The sequence below is a fragment of the Tyto alba genome, unplaced genomic scaffold (assembly GCF_018691265.1).
Source record: "Tyto alba isolate M040663 unplaced genomic scaffold, T.alba_DEE_v4.0 Super-Scaffold_45, whole genome shotgun sequence".
Lineage (NCBI taxonomy): Eukaryota > Metazoa > Chordata > Aves > Strigiformes > Tytonidae > Tyto > Tyto alba.
Genome location: NW_024881321.1, coordinates 17,987,979 through 18,004,368, shown reverse-complemented (window position 1 = coordinate 18,004,368; position 16,390 = coordinate 17,987,979). Strand labels below are relative to the sequence as shown.

General features: G+C 37.7%; 1 protein-coding gene across 11 annotated transcripts in view; it reads right to left on the bottom strand.

The window, feature by feature from the left end:
- Window positions 1-762: 762 nt before the first annotated feature.
- The window catches only part of LMO7 (LIM domain 7), a 134,291-nt gene continuing 118,663 nt past the window's right edge, over window positions 763-16,390 (bottom strand). For 9 of the 11 annotated variants that reach the window (XM_042805970.1, XM_042805960.1, XM_042805961.1 and 6 more), the window contains 10 exons: window positions 16,282-16,374; window positions 14,562-14,887; window positions 12,684-12,749; window positions 12,301-12,366; window positions 10,342-10,394; window positions 8,456-8,675; window positions 7,279-7,551; window positions 5,824-5,932; window positions 3,952-4,054; window positions 763-1,500 (listed from right to left, as the gene is read on the bottom strand). In XM_042805970.1, coding sequence (XP_042661904.1) covers window positions 1,478-1,500; window positions 3,952-4,054; window positions 5,824-5,932; window positions 7,279-7,551; window positions 8,456-8,675; window positions 10,342-10,394; window positions 12,301-12,366; window positions 12,684-12,749; window positions 14,562-14,887; window positions 16,282-16,374 — 1,332 coding nt within the window. In that variant the 3' untranslated portion in view covers window positions 763-1,477. The remainder of the gene's footprint in view (window positions 1,501-3,951; window positions 4,055-5,823; window positions 5,933-7,278; window positions 7,552-8,455; window positions 8,676-10,341; window positions 10,395-12,300; window positions 12,367-12,683; window positions 12,750-14,561; window positions 14,888-16,281; window positions 16,375-16,390) is intronic. The other 2 variants (XM_042805962.1, XM_042805964.1) reach the window with 2 other exon arrangements.

Here is a 16,390-nt window from a genome sequence, read left to right as displayed (position 1 = left end):
TGATCTTCCCCCTTGCTATCCCAGCTATTGCAGCCATGATGTCTTCCTAAGCTGCTAGCTCTCCTATCATCCCCGAGACCCCCTGAGAGGAAGAGGTACTCTAATCTGTTTTGGCACCCTCATTGTGGCTCCTCATGGTGTCACCTACAAGCTCAAACTTAGAGCCCCACTGCTCTCCTACACCTCCCAGCTGTCCCATTCCTTGGTTTCATCCACAAAATGCTCCCCCAAATTCCTCTGATTCACATTCCATGTTTTCTTCACTGCTTCCGAGGATGTAGACACAGAAAGGTACATAACTGGGCATGAAAGAATCTGGGGAAGCCACTGGCCAAAGTAATTTGAGAGGCCCCAGTGAAAAACAAACAACGCACATTCCAGCTGCATTTTCAGGAGCAGAACCTAGCCCAAAATATTTTCAGCATGTCATTTCTAGCCACAGCAGAGAAGTTCTGGGGAACTTCCACCTCGCCCAAATTGTTGTGCTTCAGGGATGAGAACAAAGAATCGGTCTCACCACTTGTATTAAATGCTGAAGGGAAAGAGCATGAGGAGCTTGATGGGAGAACTATATACAAAATTTGACATCTACTGTAAAGGAACAAATAAAACCAAGAACTATTGTTCTTGCATGTATTTAGGTGGACATCTTAATCCTTTCATAAAAAATATTTTCCCAAGATGAAATTCACACAATTTTATATTTCAGGAAATCACCTTAGACACATTTTGATGGATGAAAGAAAAAAAAAAAACTTCTAATAAATGCAACATCAGAAATTTTATTTACAAATATACTGTAATTCAACAACCATTCTCCACTCAGTTTGTGGAGGAAAAAGTGATAGTTACATTTTCCAAATGGGAAAAGAGAACTCTTCCCCTTAAATAGATTCCAGAGATATTATGCCAACACCACTGAGCAAACAGATTATTCTTTGTATTTGTTTCAAAAAAGCACATAATTTTAGAAACCAGCATATGGAAAGCAAACACATTTGCGTGCATTTAAATGCAGCTTCATATTAACCTAGAGAATTCACTTTCAGTATATGTCAAAAATAAAGACAGCAATTGCAAATATATATTTATATTAGCTATTTCTCTAATGCTCATTTCAAGAGCTTAGAAACAAAATACCCTCTTCATATACCATTGGAAAGCCAAATAGTTGATTATAAGCCTCAAAAATATTTTGAAGTTATTACTGAAAATATACTTATTCTCCCATTGTGCTCTCAGTACTTGAAGCTGAAAAAGTGAAAGCATTTTCCCCAGATATTTCCTTACTGCAATTACTTTCTTATAAATAAAAATAGTTATATGAAGAATACAATGCATTGCTATGAAGACTAGACAAGCAAGAGTTACTCTTAGAAAAAACACACATACACACAATATATATATTTATAGATCTACATCAGCAGCAATCACCTCTTCTTCTATCTGCATCAGTGGCTTCATATCTTCATTTGCTTCACATGGAGGTTGGTTGTCCAGCTGTTAGAGAGATACAGAAGAAATTGTAATTAAAGCCTAACTGCTGAAGAATCTTAGTGACAAAAATTAAAATTTCCGAGTTAAAAATTGTCAGATAATGATATTTCCAAAACCTATTGAAAATGGTAACACAAACTGAGGTATACATTCTGAATCTAGCAATCCAAATTTAATGAACAATACAAATTTAAGCTTAATCCAATTATAGCACTTAAAGTATTTCAGGCCAAGTAATATTTAACGGAACATGCACCTTACCAAGTTTCTAAGAATTATTTTTAGTATTAACATAGAGACAGGGTGACAGTTTTTTCTAAATTTACCCTTCAATAATCAAATTAAAATTTGCTAAATAACTGTAACAATATTAAAAAATAACTTTTTTATCCTCTCTGCATATGTTTGTGGGCATCTGCCAATACACTGGTGTTTCACTACAATGTTCCAAGTTTAAACCACAAAATTAGCATAAAAATGTGCAAAAACATCACACCATAGAATTACACAGTGAAGATTAATAATCTTACAGTTTATCAAACATTTTAGCCAATATGTTCACGTTCCAAACTAATGAATAATTAGCCAGGCTGATGTCAAATGCTGACAGACCAGTGCTGTGCTGTCAGTGTATTTTCATTGCAGTAATTACATAGCTGGTTTTCATATTATTCAAATAGCTGATTTCAATTACTAATCACTATTTTAAATACTTTATTCTCTACCTACAACTTCTAACAATTCCTGATTTACTCATATCTCAGGCAATTATATTTTGAGGTGCCCACTGGCCCAAGTAGATGCAGTCTGAAGGGAAGGGAATAGAACCGTTTCCTCACAGATCAACTCTGCTTCTGAAAGGCACTGCTGTGACTTTACGGGCTGTAATGCCAAAGAGAGACTAAACAGCAATTTATCCATAATAAAATTTTGGGTTACTTCCGTCACCAAATTCCTGAATACTGTCTTGGAAGAGAATAATAAAAAACAGGTGTTTTTTTTCAGTACCAAAGTTATTCAACTCATCCAGCATTTTTTCCCCCAAAAAGAAAAGATAAAATAACATGAGCGGGCTCCAGATTGCATCTCCCACACATCTGGGTACTTCAGATAGGAACACGGTCACGTCGGTGTAGTCTCGTCATCAACGAGAGAGGTAAATTCTCCTAACAGTAACTCAGAGAGATATGACCCAGTGCTCAGGATCACCTCCAGATGGAAGGGGGGTGATTCTCTTCCTCCTTGCACCGATCAGTGGCATCCTTGCACCTAACATTAGCCTCAGTGAACGCACTGTTAGCGCCAAGGATAGGTGTGGGGTTTTCTGGTTTTAGTTCAGGCACCAACAGTCATTTCTGTGGTGCAGGCAGCTTTTCCTCTTCCTGGAAGCCAAAAAGAACCTGAAAACAGCAACAGCATCAGATGCAGAGCTCCTCTTTTTCTGAGCTAGGCTTCTCAGCCAGCAGATGCCCAAGTCCTGCTCAAGTATTGTAGCATGAGTATCGTGTTCCCTTCACTGCCTTCTGGTCCACCATGAGAAAAATGTGCCGGGCTCACGAAGAAACACGGACATATTTCCCAGGAAGGAATTCATAGATGCTTTCCCTTAGCTAATTTTTATAATTCTAGAGAATTCTCTATTTGCTACATAAAAACAGAGCCATATAAAACTCTCAAGTCTTGTCACAATTAGGAGATTGTCTACCATCATCTATGACAGCAGAAAAAACCCAAAAAAACAACAAAAAAAACCCAAACAAACAAAAAAACAAACAAACAAAAAAAAAAAAACAAAAAAAAAAACAAAAAAACAACTCAACAACACTATTCAAAACCTTAATATCATGCTCCAGTAAATCAGAATTCTGCAAACCATAATAAAGGAAAAAAATTATACTGCACCTTTTAATTAAGATCTGTAAGTAAATCAATTCCTCCTGAACTTGTACCTAAATGAATAACCAATCACAGACCTATAATTCAAATAACAGCATCGCAAAAAGAAACCAGCATTTGTGCCACCTGCACAGGATAAACTAATAACTTTCCAGGTATGCGTTAGGACTGAATTAAATACATATTCAGATTACTTTTTTTTTTTTTTTTTTTTAATGTAGACAATTTTTCAGAAAGACTTCTCTGTTATCAAGACAAGCCTGTTCAGCAACTGACAACTCCTTGACACCAGTTTCTCAGATCTACGAAGAAAGCAGGATGACTATACCACATTGTCTGAACAAGGTGGTAAAATCAGCTACCAGTAAGTTAAAAGTTAGGAATGGCTACCCTACAAAAGACAGAAACTGGGAATCAAACCTTGCTGAACCTATTCATTAATATACCAACTTAAAGCTAAACATGAAGGCTATCAAATGACTCAGCTGTGCCAACACCTGAGGTTGGACAGCACAGAAAAGAAGTATGATCATGCACACTGCAGTTGAATTGCCTTACTTTTAAATCTGATATAGCAGTCATTGCAGAAGAGCTTGTTGTTTCGGATCCTAACTTCAGCTCCAGAGCGGGATCCGCCAAGGTCGCATCCACAGGCAACACACTGTACAATAGATGATTAATTAGCAACTACTTACAAAATATTAAGAAATGAAAATGCTATTCAAAAGCAGCTTGGATTAAGCTCAGCAAAGCTTGAACCATAAACCCACAATCACTAGAAGCAAATGTATAATGATTAGTAGATCAAAATGCATCGAACTCCGAGAAAGTATTTTGAGGCGACAACTGGACAACAAATAGCAGAGATATGCCAACTAAGCAAACATAAAGCAGACAGTTTTTAGAAATTAGTTCATTAAGTCTAATTTGAACTTCGGTTTCTCTGAAAATGAAAACTGGCTCAACGTGAAAAAAAACTGTTTTCTAGACGGCAACAGCAATTTTGGCACAGAACACCTGGGTGTGCTATTTGCAGATTTCCATGTGGCACTGTATGCTGCTGGTGTCCTCAGACCTTTGGGACTCAAAGCAGCAAAGACTCAGGCACCCCAGTTTCTTGGTTTTGCATCACAGAAACACGATCTTATTTGGACAGAAGGGGATGATTCCATTGTTCTTGAATAAACACATGAATAAGGGGCTTGATAGTTTTCATGCTAACGTCAAACTATTTAACTACATTGGCTGAACACCTCTTTGCTGTGAATATGAACCAACTCTGGAAGGAATATAACCCAAAACATAACACTTTCCTTACTGAATTTACAAAGCCAAGTATTCAGCTGACTACAGAAGGACAGATAGTTTGCCTGCTTAAATGAGTAATGAATCCTCTGGATGGCAGTCTGTTCAACAGTTCATTAATCTTCAGGAATTTGAAAAACAGAAATTTGGTATTTTCTTATGTAGGTTAGGAGCTACAGACGTACTTCATCTGACAGAATACATATTCTGCAGAAAGGGAATGACAACCAGTCCCCATGGATTGCTCCTGTCCATCCTGCTCAGGCAGGCAGGACCAGGAAAAGCTTCGAGTTGATCCCTTGTAATACGCCAGGTGAAGCATTTGAGCTGGGCACAGAAGATAAGTGTTCTGAACCAGACACAGGAGTCTCTTTCTTTAAGCCATGGAGGAAGTCCAGCGGCACCTCCAAATCAGAGTCTAATTCCTAATCTGGTCCTAGGGCAGGGGAACTAGGAGTGCTTTTACGTCTTTTGCAGGCAGGCACTTATTTTTTCAGCTCTGCATATGCTTCAAGCTGACTGGAAATCAGGTAACTATGTCTCAGTGCTGAGCATGAGCTAATACACTTAGCTTCTGACCAGGATTGAGTAGCACTAAACACAGCTTCTGGTTTGGTGCTGGGTTTTATCCTGCCAGGTTGAACACTGCCAGCATGCCTTTGCCTGGAAAACACCATGTGAACACTATCTGCTAGGATTAGCTTAGAAATGATGGGTTATCTTAAATGATTCAATTGCCAGGGTGCAGGCTGACTTTTTTTTTTTTTTTTTTTTTTTTTTTTTTTTTTTTTTTTAAGGAGCTGCTTTCTCTGGAAAAAGTGGCTCAGTACTGTCTGATTTTTTGGTGCCTATTTGAAGAAGGAAGAACATTGATCTCACAGTCAATGTGCCCATATTACTTATAAAAATCCTACTTGTTAGCTCTGGCATTTAAGAAATACTTCTAGAGTTAAGTGCTAAATGCCTGCAGATAGGACTGCCACATGGAAATATGCATGCACCACGCTGTCAAGAGTAGAAGGCAAAGCAGGTGATTAGTAGAGCCCCTGGTGAGCATAACATTGAGTAGCCATGCGTGCTCCTGATTAGTTCCTGTTCCTTCATGATGTAACTCCCAGCTCTCACCTTAAAGCAATGTAAATGATAACAAAGACCAAGAGACTCAATGATCATGGCTGCTCCTTTGCCCAGAACGTTATTACAGTATGAACAGATTTTCTTCCCACTGACTGACCTAAATATAGAATGAAAATCCTTAAAACCAGGATTTATTTAAAAGACAAAGAAAAGTTATCAAAGACTTTTTGAGATTAAAAATAAAAACATAGTGTTAAAAAGTGGACTATTAGGCTTCTTGGGGAAAATAAACTGAAAATTAATATTATTTACAGTAGATCTGAAAGTTAGGGAGAGCTTTAGTGTTATAATTTAGATCAAAGTTACACAGGAACAACTGAAGAAATTCTGTCGCATTCTTGGGAGATACTTCATTGTATAAAATACCTTCTACAAATAACCATAAAAAGTATATTGTTAAGTTTGGAGAGAAAGAACACAGGTTTTGTGCTCCTGCCTTATTTCTTATTTGTGGGGAATTATCCTGAAGGCTAAGTGTAGCAAGTACCCCTGCCAAGTCCCACCATCTGCACCTTGTTAGATAACAGAAGGCTGGTCCTGGACATATAATATTATGTTAACTCTTTGAACATAAGCCATACAGAGGTCAGTTTCCATAGATTTACCAAGTTGTTAGCAAATGGAAATGAGAATAAGATAAGCAAACATGGCTAAGAAGGTAATTTTCTTACATTATAAAGAATGTAGGAGCCTAGCTTTAAAAAAGGGGTCAATTTATCATGAAGTGCCTGAGAGTGTAAGAGCTAGTGAAGCAGTGTTCACACTGTTGTTATATACAATACATGTAATTGTGTGGGGATGATTCTTGATAGTCTTATACCAAGGTATTTTTAAAATGTTTCAAGTACATAAAACAGCAGAGTTATCCACCCTACCACAACTGAATTCCATTTTTGTTTCAAAATATGTTGCAATTCTTGCTTTCTCCTCCTAGATTAAAACCAACATCCTACTCTAATTCTCCAGGGTCACGGGTTATGAGCATTCCTGCGCGCTCCTTGAGATGATATTGACCACATGCCAGGAAAGGGGGAGGAGAGACCAAGATGAGATCCACAAAGTGTGGGTTTCAGGAATCTTTTGTTAAAACAAACTTAAGAAAATAAATGTCAGAAATGCCATCTGGAGTAGGCTTTTACTAATCATTTTGGTAACCAACATACATCTTGGAGACTGGAGATTTATTATTCCAGTTCCTTTGTTTTCTTAACAGATGTCAAGCAGTGATGGCAAACCTGGGGAATTTTCTGAATGACTGGAGAAGGGAGGTAACACCAGCCCATATTTCCACTGCCCCACCCAGCCAGAAAACTTCAGGTACTTTTCAGACTTGCTAATCAATGTTATGGGCAAGAACACTGGTGTAGACCACCATATATACAAAGTCCACTCTTTAGGGCAGCCCTACATTTATATCTCCCCAGCAGAAGGGCACTCACTCACCTGCTGCGTGTCTGGGACCCTGGCTGGGAAGCAGAGAGGGGAGATTGAGCCCGAGGGGCTGCCTGGGACACGGAGGGGGCTCTCGCAGAGGCAGCCGCAGGAGGTGCTTTGCTGGAGGAAGGAGTGCACATGTAGGCTCGGTTTGAAGTGGACACCGGACGACTGAAATCTTGACTAGAAGCTAGAGATGAAGAGGAGGCAGACTGGTTCAGCCACGAGTGGTGCCTCCATGAGCTCGTTCTTGAAGAATCAAGATTGTCCAAAGACTCCCCTCTGTAACAGAGGTACACATACAAATGTAAATGGCAGTAAGGCTGGAGCAGAACTATATTCTGATTTTTTAAAAAAGAAAACCATTTTCCTAGCACTTTTAAGATTTTCTATCATGAATATGATTGTCTGATCACCCTGTGCAATATTCTTCATATACTGATTTAAAACATTTGAGCAGCAATATCCTTTGTGTCCAAGTCCTAGTTTCATGGGAAAATGCACGTGAGGCGAAAGAGAGGTGGCACTTAACCACTACAGAATAAAGGCAAAACACTTCACCACAGCCTTATCAGGGTGAACCGTATCAAAATCCGCTGTACAGAAACGGACCTCAGATACCAGGTTTGTTTTTGTTTTCTCCAAGGGATACTAGATCAAAAATAACAATCCACCCAGACTGGATAGCATCGTCTAGGTACAAGGTGTTGGCCCAATAGCCAAATGTTCTCCTGACTGATAACTAGGCTGTTTCCTAAGAGACAAACCCAACATTCATACATTACTTAAAGCAAGAAATAAGCTCCAGACTATCTGACATATTTCTATGTAAACAAAGGTATACTCCTTAGCAATAATAATTAATTTCCACAATAAATTGTCATTCTGAAATTCTTAAGCATATCTGTCAATGACAAGGCACACTATTGATTTCCATTGCTGGTATACCAACCAAGAAACAAGCAGCTGAGTTATTTTCAGGTCTCATCCACATTTTTTACTTAAAAAAAATATAATCCCAGATGTAATACAGCTACTTTCTTCAGTCTGTGCTGCTATGCAGTTTACCTTACAGCATTTCACAAACTCAGTTTGTTTCTGTGCTCTGTAACACAAGCTGAAGTTTAGAACAACCAAACAAAAATATTTGATGAGAGTCAAAGTTAATTTTTAACATGATTTCTACCTCCTCATACTATTGCTGTACAGACTAATGGGCTCCTTATGTATACTGGAACTGCGCTGCCTAATCCAGCTGCTGTCCGTGTGTAGAGATGTTTTCTTTCTCATTTCCTGAAGGATTTGCTGTCTCTCCAACTCTGCCGCAGACAGGCTGTGCTCCTTCTGAGGCTTCTTCTGCGACTCACTCGCGTTGCAGGACCTCTCTGGATGTTTGCTCTGGGTATCTGTGTAGACAACATGTGCAAAATTTATCTAGACACCTTAAGGCACAAAAGCAGTTATCATGCATTCGGTACTCTGGCTATAGCTCCAAAAGCAGTCGTTCATCACAACATTCACAGAGTTATTCCAGTTCCTTTTTTTAGCCAGGTGACCAGTATCAAACTTGGCAATACATCATTATTATTATTACAATTTTTTTATTAATGTTTACATTAATGTGGCCTTTTACACGATGCTTAACTTAACTACAAGTAGGTATTTTCCTTCATGTCTCAAGTGCATACACACATGCATTTGTGTATACATATATATACACACACATGTATTTTTTTAAAAGGGCATGATCTCTTTCCGTGACACAATTTGTATGTTTCCTCCAATACAAACTGAATCAAGTATAGAATATTAGTTGAATGGTGCAGTACCTTCTTTCCCTTTAAGAGTTCATATTCTTTATCTGTAATTTGTACCCATTTTAAAGAAATAGTTCCTTATTCAACGCACTAAACACATTGCTTTATGTCACTTTATATAAATATTTATGTATTGAGGCAGGGGGGAAGAGGGAAATCTTACAGAGAGTTTCTCTTTTGTTTGGGTGTTGTGTTAACTAGTCAGTTGAAATGAGATTTATGGTATAGATGGCCTTTGCAATTTTGGAAGGGGGGAAACAAACAATCCATCTTTCTCCAATACCTGTTGACGTGTTAGAAGGCAACATTTTTTTTTTTTTTATTTCCTAGATTCAGTAACTATTCCTTACAGTAGGACCAATTAAGAAAATTACTCAGCAATAAGTAATTCAATTGAAATTTCAATCTCTTTAAATACTGCTCTGACTGTAGATTTGTTCTTGGTTTTATTGCTATAGATTACCATTATAAACCATTATGGAAGTTTACTCGCTCATTAGTTTCAATGACCAAGCTTTAATGTGTGAAAGCAATGTTGTCAATCTGCAATATATCCTCTAATACACCATTTACTTTTCTATGATGTCTTCTGATTACTTTTTTAAACCATGTTTTAGACACAGGAATAGCTTTCAGGCATTTTCTACTGTAACATTTATAAATCTGGTTTGTTTGCTTTACACACATTCCTCTAAAAATGCAGTAACATAACTGAAAGACAATTCAAGAAAGGCAGCAAGGAACTGGAGTCCAGGAAACACGTCACCGTGACTGTATCGAAAGCTGACTTCTAGCTGTGTTACTCCTACACACTAGCAGAAGTTAAAAAGAGCAAACAGTTGTATTTAATACCTTAGCATCTTGGTATGTGCAGCTTTTTGTACTGACAGAGTCAACATATCAAGAACACATACATCTTCAATGATATACCTACACAATTGGTTTAATCTCATATAAATGCCAGTAAACTAAAATTTAGGCATCTGAGATCTGTTTATAATCACTGTTATGGTCTTCAAGAGAGCAGCTAATCATATTTGTCCTAGGCTGTCCTAGACTGAGTGTATGATTTTCCTCTTGTTGTTGAAACTTCATTAAATTGTGGCATGGTATGAATTTGAATTATGATGCAGCTATCAAAAAGCACTTTGACAATTTATTTTATTATGATGACTAGTTCCAATATACCTTTTTTTTTTTTTTTTTTTTCAAAAAAGGGACATTTAAAAAATAATGCAAATTAAACACTACTTGCCATTTCCGATTGTGTTGAATTCATTCAGTTCTGAGGTCGACTTGGACTTATTCCTAAGGATACAGAAAACATGAATGTCTCTATCTTACCTATTAGACCTTGTCACAGACAAAGATCTTACCACTGCAAACCACAGATATACAGCCCCTTTTTTCACCATCCGTCCCATCAACAACTTATGCTGTACTTAAAACAAGAGGAAAAAATACCCAAGGACCAACAGGATACTATGGGGAAAAAAAGATGTCAATATTTAGGTGTCAGTAGGTAAGCACTGATTAAATCTTAAAATTATGTACTGAAAGTTCCCCGTGTATTCTTCAGGTATAAGGGACCAATCATTGTATTTGCTTCAACAAAATCATGTAAAAATCAAAGTCCTTCCCTATGGAAGCTTTGTGGGGACTACAGTCAGACAGTCAAACAAGTGGTAACTTTCAGAGCAGGTTTATAAATTATTTAACTTCATGAGAAACTTAAATCATACTTCAGCACCGTTACTAGACTGTAAGCAAAACACCTCCTCAAACACTACATGCAGATTGTTCTTATGAAATTTATTATTCGCCGATTATACCCAGAAGCATAATTTTTTAATACGTTTTTTGCCAAGAAATATAATTCAATATACAGGAAGACAAATGGCAAAAAGCCGGTTTTCTGACAGTAAAGAGCAGGAGTTTGAGCAACACCTCTGTGGTGTATTATTAGTCTCAAGTAATACAGACAGTTTCTGAGTTTAAAGTGCCTCAGAAAGGAACAGAAATCCTTTTCTGTGTCACGACTCAAAGCTGCTACATTAGTGTGTTTACACATACAGCACTGGCTGCATAACATCATTTTGAGGGAGCCTTGCCCTTTGTCTATAGATTAATGATGCGTAAACTGTGTCACATTTCTTGCTCCCCCAAGTTCTGATTGTTCTATGCACCAAGTTCTATGGCACATACCTATTTTATTATCTGTTTGAAAAGACGCAACAATTACAGACGCTTGTAATAATTAGGAGCTCCAAAGAGCAGGTCAGCCTTGCTTGGGATGCTTTTAGCATCTGAGTATCCTCCTCACACATATATCCAAGATGTAACTATTTAATGCAGGCCCCTTCTGAAGATAGATTTAGATCTTCCATTACTTACAAATCTATTAGTTGTACCCTGTAAGTTCTGGGGTTCCTCTTAATATCAAAAAAAGTATGCTCACTCCAACTATAAGAACTGATTAAATGCACAGCAGAGGTGATCTTCCAGAATTATTGTGGGATGACATCTAAGACAAAGGCTTGATAGAAACATTTTGCGATAAGGTTACTTCAGCATTTCTTTAACCATAGCCCAGTTATTATAAAATGGAGAAGAAAAAGCTGTCTATTCAAAGAGCCCAAATCTGCAGTGGCTAATATATTCAATTGAAATAAAACTAGAACAAAACAAAACAACAATAAAACCCCCAAACAAACCACCAAGCAAAGCAAAACAGAAAATAGCCAAGGTAAGAGAGCATAACTTAACAAGTTGCACATCTATTATCTTCCTGATAAATACATTGCTGCTGCCTCTCACTTCCCTCCCTGTTTACTCTCTCTTAAATCGTACAGTCCTGATTGGGATGACTGCACCTTAGTTTGTACAGCACGTTATTACACAATCGCAGTACTATCTGCAATTGTTTTTCAGGCAGATAAGTCTAGTATCACCCACATATTTACTTCCCTGCAATTCTACTTCTCCCAGTAAAATCCTGTTGACTAACTGTTGTTTACAGCACAGCATATAATCTGCCAAAAGTTTGGTTGGTTGTTTTCTCAATATGAAAACATGCCATAAAAGCTGCAAAACACAGCAGCACTACAAAGTATACACTTAGCTCATATGGCTAAAGTTTATTGGAAGTTTCAAAGCTTTCTGACACTGAAATGGTCATGTTACAGTCTACACCGAGATTCAGTATCATGCATACCTGTCAGTAAATGACTGGCCACGTTGCTCCTCAATGGTTTTAGAAACTTCATGATGCTCATAATGCCTATTAAAAAAACAAAACAAAACATGTTCATGTACAGAAAAAGACATACATAGGCATAGACATAAATATTTCCTACTAAAAACATTCAAAACAGATCTTTAAGGGAATAAAAGGAAAAATCCCCAAACAGTTGAAGCTCTAAGGAGGCTGAAGTTTTATCAGCCAGAAACACAGTTAACAAAAGAAAAGTTGTCAGAAAAACTGCCTGAAATTACATTTCTGTAAATGACAAAAAATCCAAAAGTGAGCATGCCAAAATGGTTAATACTTATTGCTGAAGATGTCCCAACCTACCTATCAGTTCAATTTCTTATTACCTTTCAATGAGAGGATGGCCAGCTCGATCCTCTATTGTTTTAGATACTTCATAGTGCTCATAATGTCTAGAAACAACATTCAGATGAATGAAATTATGTATTAATAAAAAAAAAAATCTAGAAATTGAGCAAACGGTAAATATACATAGAGAAAACTGAGAAAGTTTAGATGTGTTCATTAGAAACATGAAAATACATGAAAAAAAAAAAATACTTTTTAAGATGCTGCAGAAAATACAAATTCCAGTGTATGACAATGATTATCTCATCTGTTTCAAAGCCAGCAGTTTTAGAGACCTCCTGTGTTTGGACAAAAGTTACGTGTATATGCTAGGAAATTGTATAGGTGTAGTTTGTAACCCGTAGAGAAACACTAACTTCCACAAAGCTCTTCCAGCTGCCTGTCCCCAACCTCAGTGATCTTTGCAGCAAGTATCATGCCTCCACAGATGTTTATATAGCATTTCAGATTTCAAGTCATATCTTTGGATATCACTGTAAAGCAAATATTTAACATCAGATATTTAAAATCCCAGCTTCATTGAACTTGCTCCTTTACTATCAAGCAAAGCCATCCTTGTTTAGCAAAACACGTCCTTTGGCAGCAACCACAGAAGCAATGAAATCCCCTGGGACTAAAGAATGTATCACGGATTTAGATATGCAGATATTACAACAGCTTAATAAGCTACCGCACAAAGTTCTATTATCTTGCAATTGGGGCAAGCTAAAACTGTAGAGATACCCTGGCTCAGATGCCAAGAAGAACCTGTTTAGCCATTGTAACAACTATGCCTCTGCTTTGCTCAGCAGTGATTACAAGCAGCAGTCATTTACAATGAGCTAAAGTAACTCCAAGTCTCACAATATCCCCTTCAATTTTATAATCATATTTTTTTCTCTTAAGACTTAATGTGATATCATGTGTTATCTTCAGTCATCTCTTATTACTTATATAAGAACAGGGGAAAATCCTCAAGAGAAGCAGCAAAGCTAGTCATACACAAGACAGTAAGCTAAATGCACATGAAATAAGGAAAAGTTATTGTTTTAATCTGTTTCAGACAGATTAATCTCCCATGACACCTGCAATAGTAATCTGAAAACTTCTGGGCAAGAACATGAACGTGTAAACTAATAGTTGGGGTTTGCTGTTTTTTGGTTGTTTTTTTTTTTTTTTTTTCCTTTTTCTTTTTTTTGTTTGTTTGTTTGGTTGGTTGGTTGGTTGGTTTTGTTGTTTTGTTTTGTTTTTTAAACCAAGCAGCTGAAGAAAGTGATGAAAGAAACTTTTTCATGCTCTATAATAAATACATCCACAGTGGGTATTTCTAACAGCCTATGATATCTAAGCCAGTGTCTGTTCACTCATATACCATGATACCCCTATTCGACCCAGTAGCGCAATTAAACTTTATTGTTGCACTGTCAACTGTCAAACTAAAATAAGAGGAGTGTGGAAAATCAGTCACGCATTGGTTGGAAAAGAGTCAACTTGGTATTTCTTCTGAAAGACCTATATGTTGAGCCACTGGCTCTGAGTTTACAGGCTTATGCAGGGTTCTTACAAAATCTTCACACTAAGCACTTCAGGTCATCATTGATTTGGCTGTAATTACTGTATTTACATTTCCTATTTAAAAAATGAACTGAAGGGGGTTAATAGAGGACTTGATTCATGGGGAAAGACTTTGTTTTACGCCTGATCCTTCTACCTTTAGAAAGAAAGGCTATCCTGTGATATCTTGCACTGACTGATTACAGTACGAACTTTACATGAATACCCTTATGCATTCAGGACATACACACACTCCCATCAGAAATGTACCTGAATTTTTAATGTAGAAGGAAGAGAGAGTATACGCCATTACAACCACACACCTTTGGTACTGAGACATCTCCACTGGCGCCTTGCTCTGCCTTTCAGCCTGCCGTCTCTGCTCCTCAGCATACTGCTGTTCCCTCTCTTTACGTTGTCTCTCAAACTCCAGCTCTTTTAGCTCGCTTTCTTCCTCTTCCTGGATCCTCTGTTCCTTCTGAAGCCTCCTCCTCTCTTCTCCCTTGCCCAACAAGCGTGCTGCCAGCTCGCTTCCTCCATCTCCTTCTGGCTCCTCATGAGTATTTGCTTCAGGGCTTGCGCTCCAACTGGACACAGATGGGGCCCGTTCAGGGACAGACGTTGTGTTTAAGGTTAGAACAGTCTGCTCCTGTATCAAACAAAGCAAGCAATATTTTTAGGGAAGGGAACTAGTTGTTTTTAAACAGGTTGCTCACTCAGAAAAGTCATTTATTTTATGAGGGAAGACTGTAAAAAGCATCCTGAACACTTTCAATGCAAGACCCAGGGTGTACTTTGGTTTCATGTTTTGAGTGCCTGCTAGCACATTCTCCTAATGCAAGAGCTTCATTCCACACAGCAGCCTTAAGCGAGAGCTACGGGCAGCATGGCCACAACTATGTGAAACATTCTTCTTTCTGTATCACTTACACTTCAAGCCACCCCATCTCCACTTAAATACACATGAAAAATAAACTCTTCCATGATAACCAGAATTTCTTCCTACTGTTTTGATTTAGAAACCTGAGACCTAAGAGTGTATGCACAAAGATATACACTGCAAGTGTATATCAGGCCAATGAATTTCACGTGTATCCTCATGTGGAAGAAACCCTCACCCTCCTCCATTCTCCTACCATTTGAAAGTCAAGCCTTAGACCTACCACTCTGACTCTTCTCTCAAACACGAGAAAAGGTCTTTCAGTGGTCAAAAGATGTTTTAGTTGCAGAGGACAAATACTGTTTACACATCCATCCAACCCTCTAATGATAGAAAAAATGTGAAACTCTCTACATTCTTGTACAGTGAAGTCCTCTAGCAGCTCAAAGAGCTTTCTTACTGAGGTCCTAAGCCTATCTTTTTTATTGAAGTCCTAAGCCTTGAATTACAATATACTTATACACAACTGTATAAACACAATTGATCTAGCTAGGAAGCCTGAAGCAGCACTCACATAGCAAATAAAGAAGAGATATCTCAGACACCTACACTCAGGAAAGAACCTGTTCATCCTCCCTTAAGCAACAGCCACAAAAGTCAGCATCTACAGAAACCACACGCATTCAATGTCTTGAAACATATCACAGCAAATCTGAAGTTGATTTGATATGTAATTATCAGAGATAGGATGAACTGCTTGCCAGTAACAAGTCAGGCACATACAAACATGCCTCGTGATAAAGTACTGAAGCAGAACTCCCAACAAGTAGCTTCAGGAGGTAAATATACAGTAAAGGTGACCATTTAATTCTGGTCACAATAATTAACACATGATGTAAATTTTTGCCAATATATTTCTGGTGTTAGTTACCTAACCAACCCACAAGTCAAATTCAACAGGTCTCAAAACACCCCATTTGCCCTTTCCTTCTCATTTTTGTAACCTCTTTCTACTAAGTCATAGACAACAATTTATTTTCCCAAATGAGAAGATAAATGACATAGCAAAATAAATTATTTGCCTGCTTGCATTCATCTACTATAAGGGAAAAAAGCCATCATGAAACTAAACAGTCAAAGGTGAAGACATATTCATAGCCTACCTCATCAAAATACTTTGAGCTCTCTTTTTCTGCTTCTTGCTTAGCTCGTAGCCATTCTTCCCTCAGTTTTTCTTGTTCCCGTTTGTATTTCTCCTGTTAGGTTAGATTG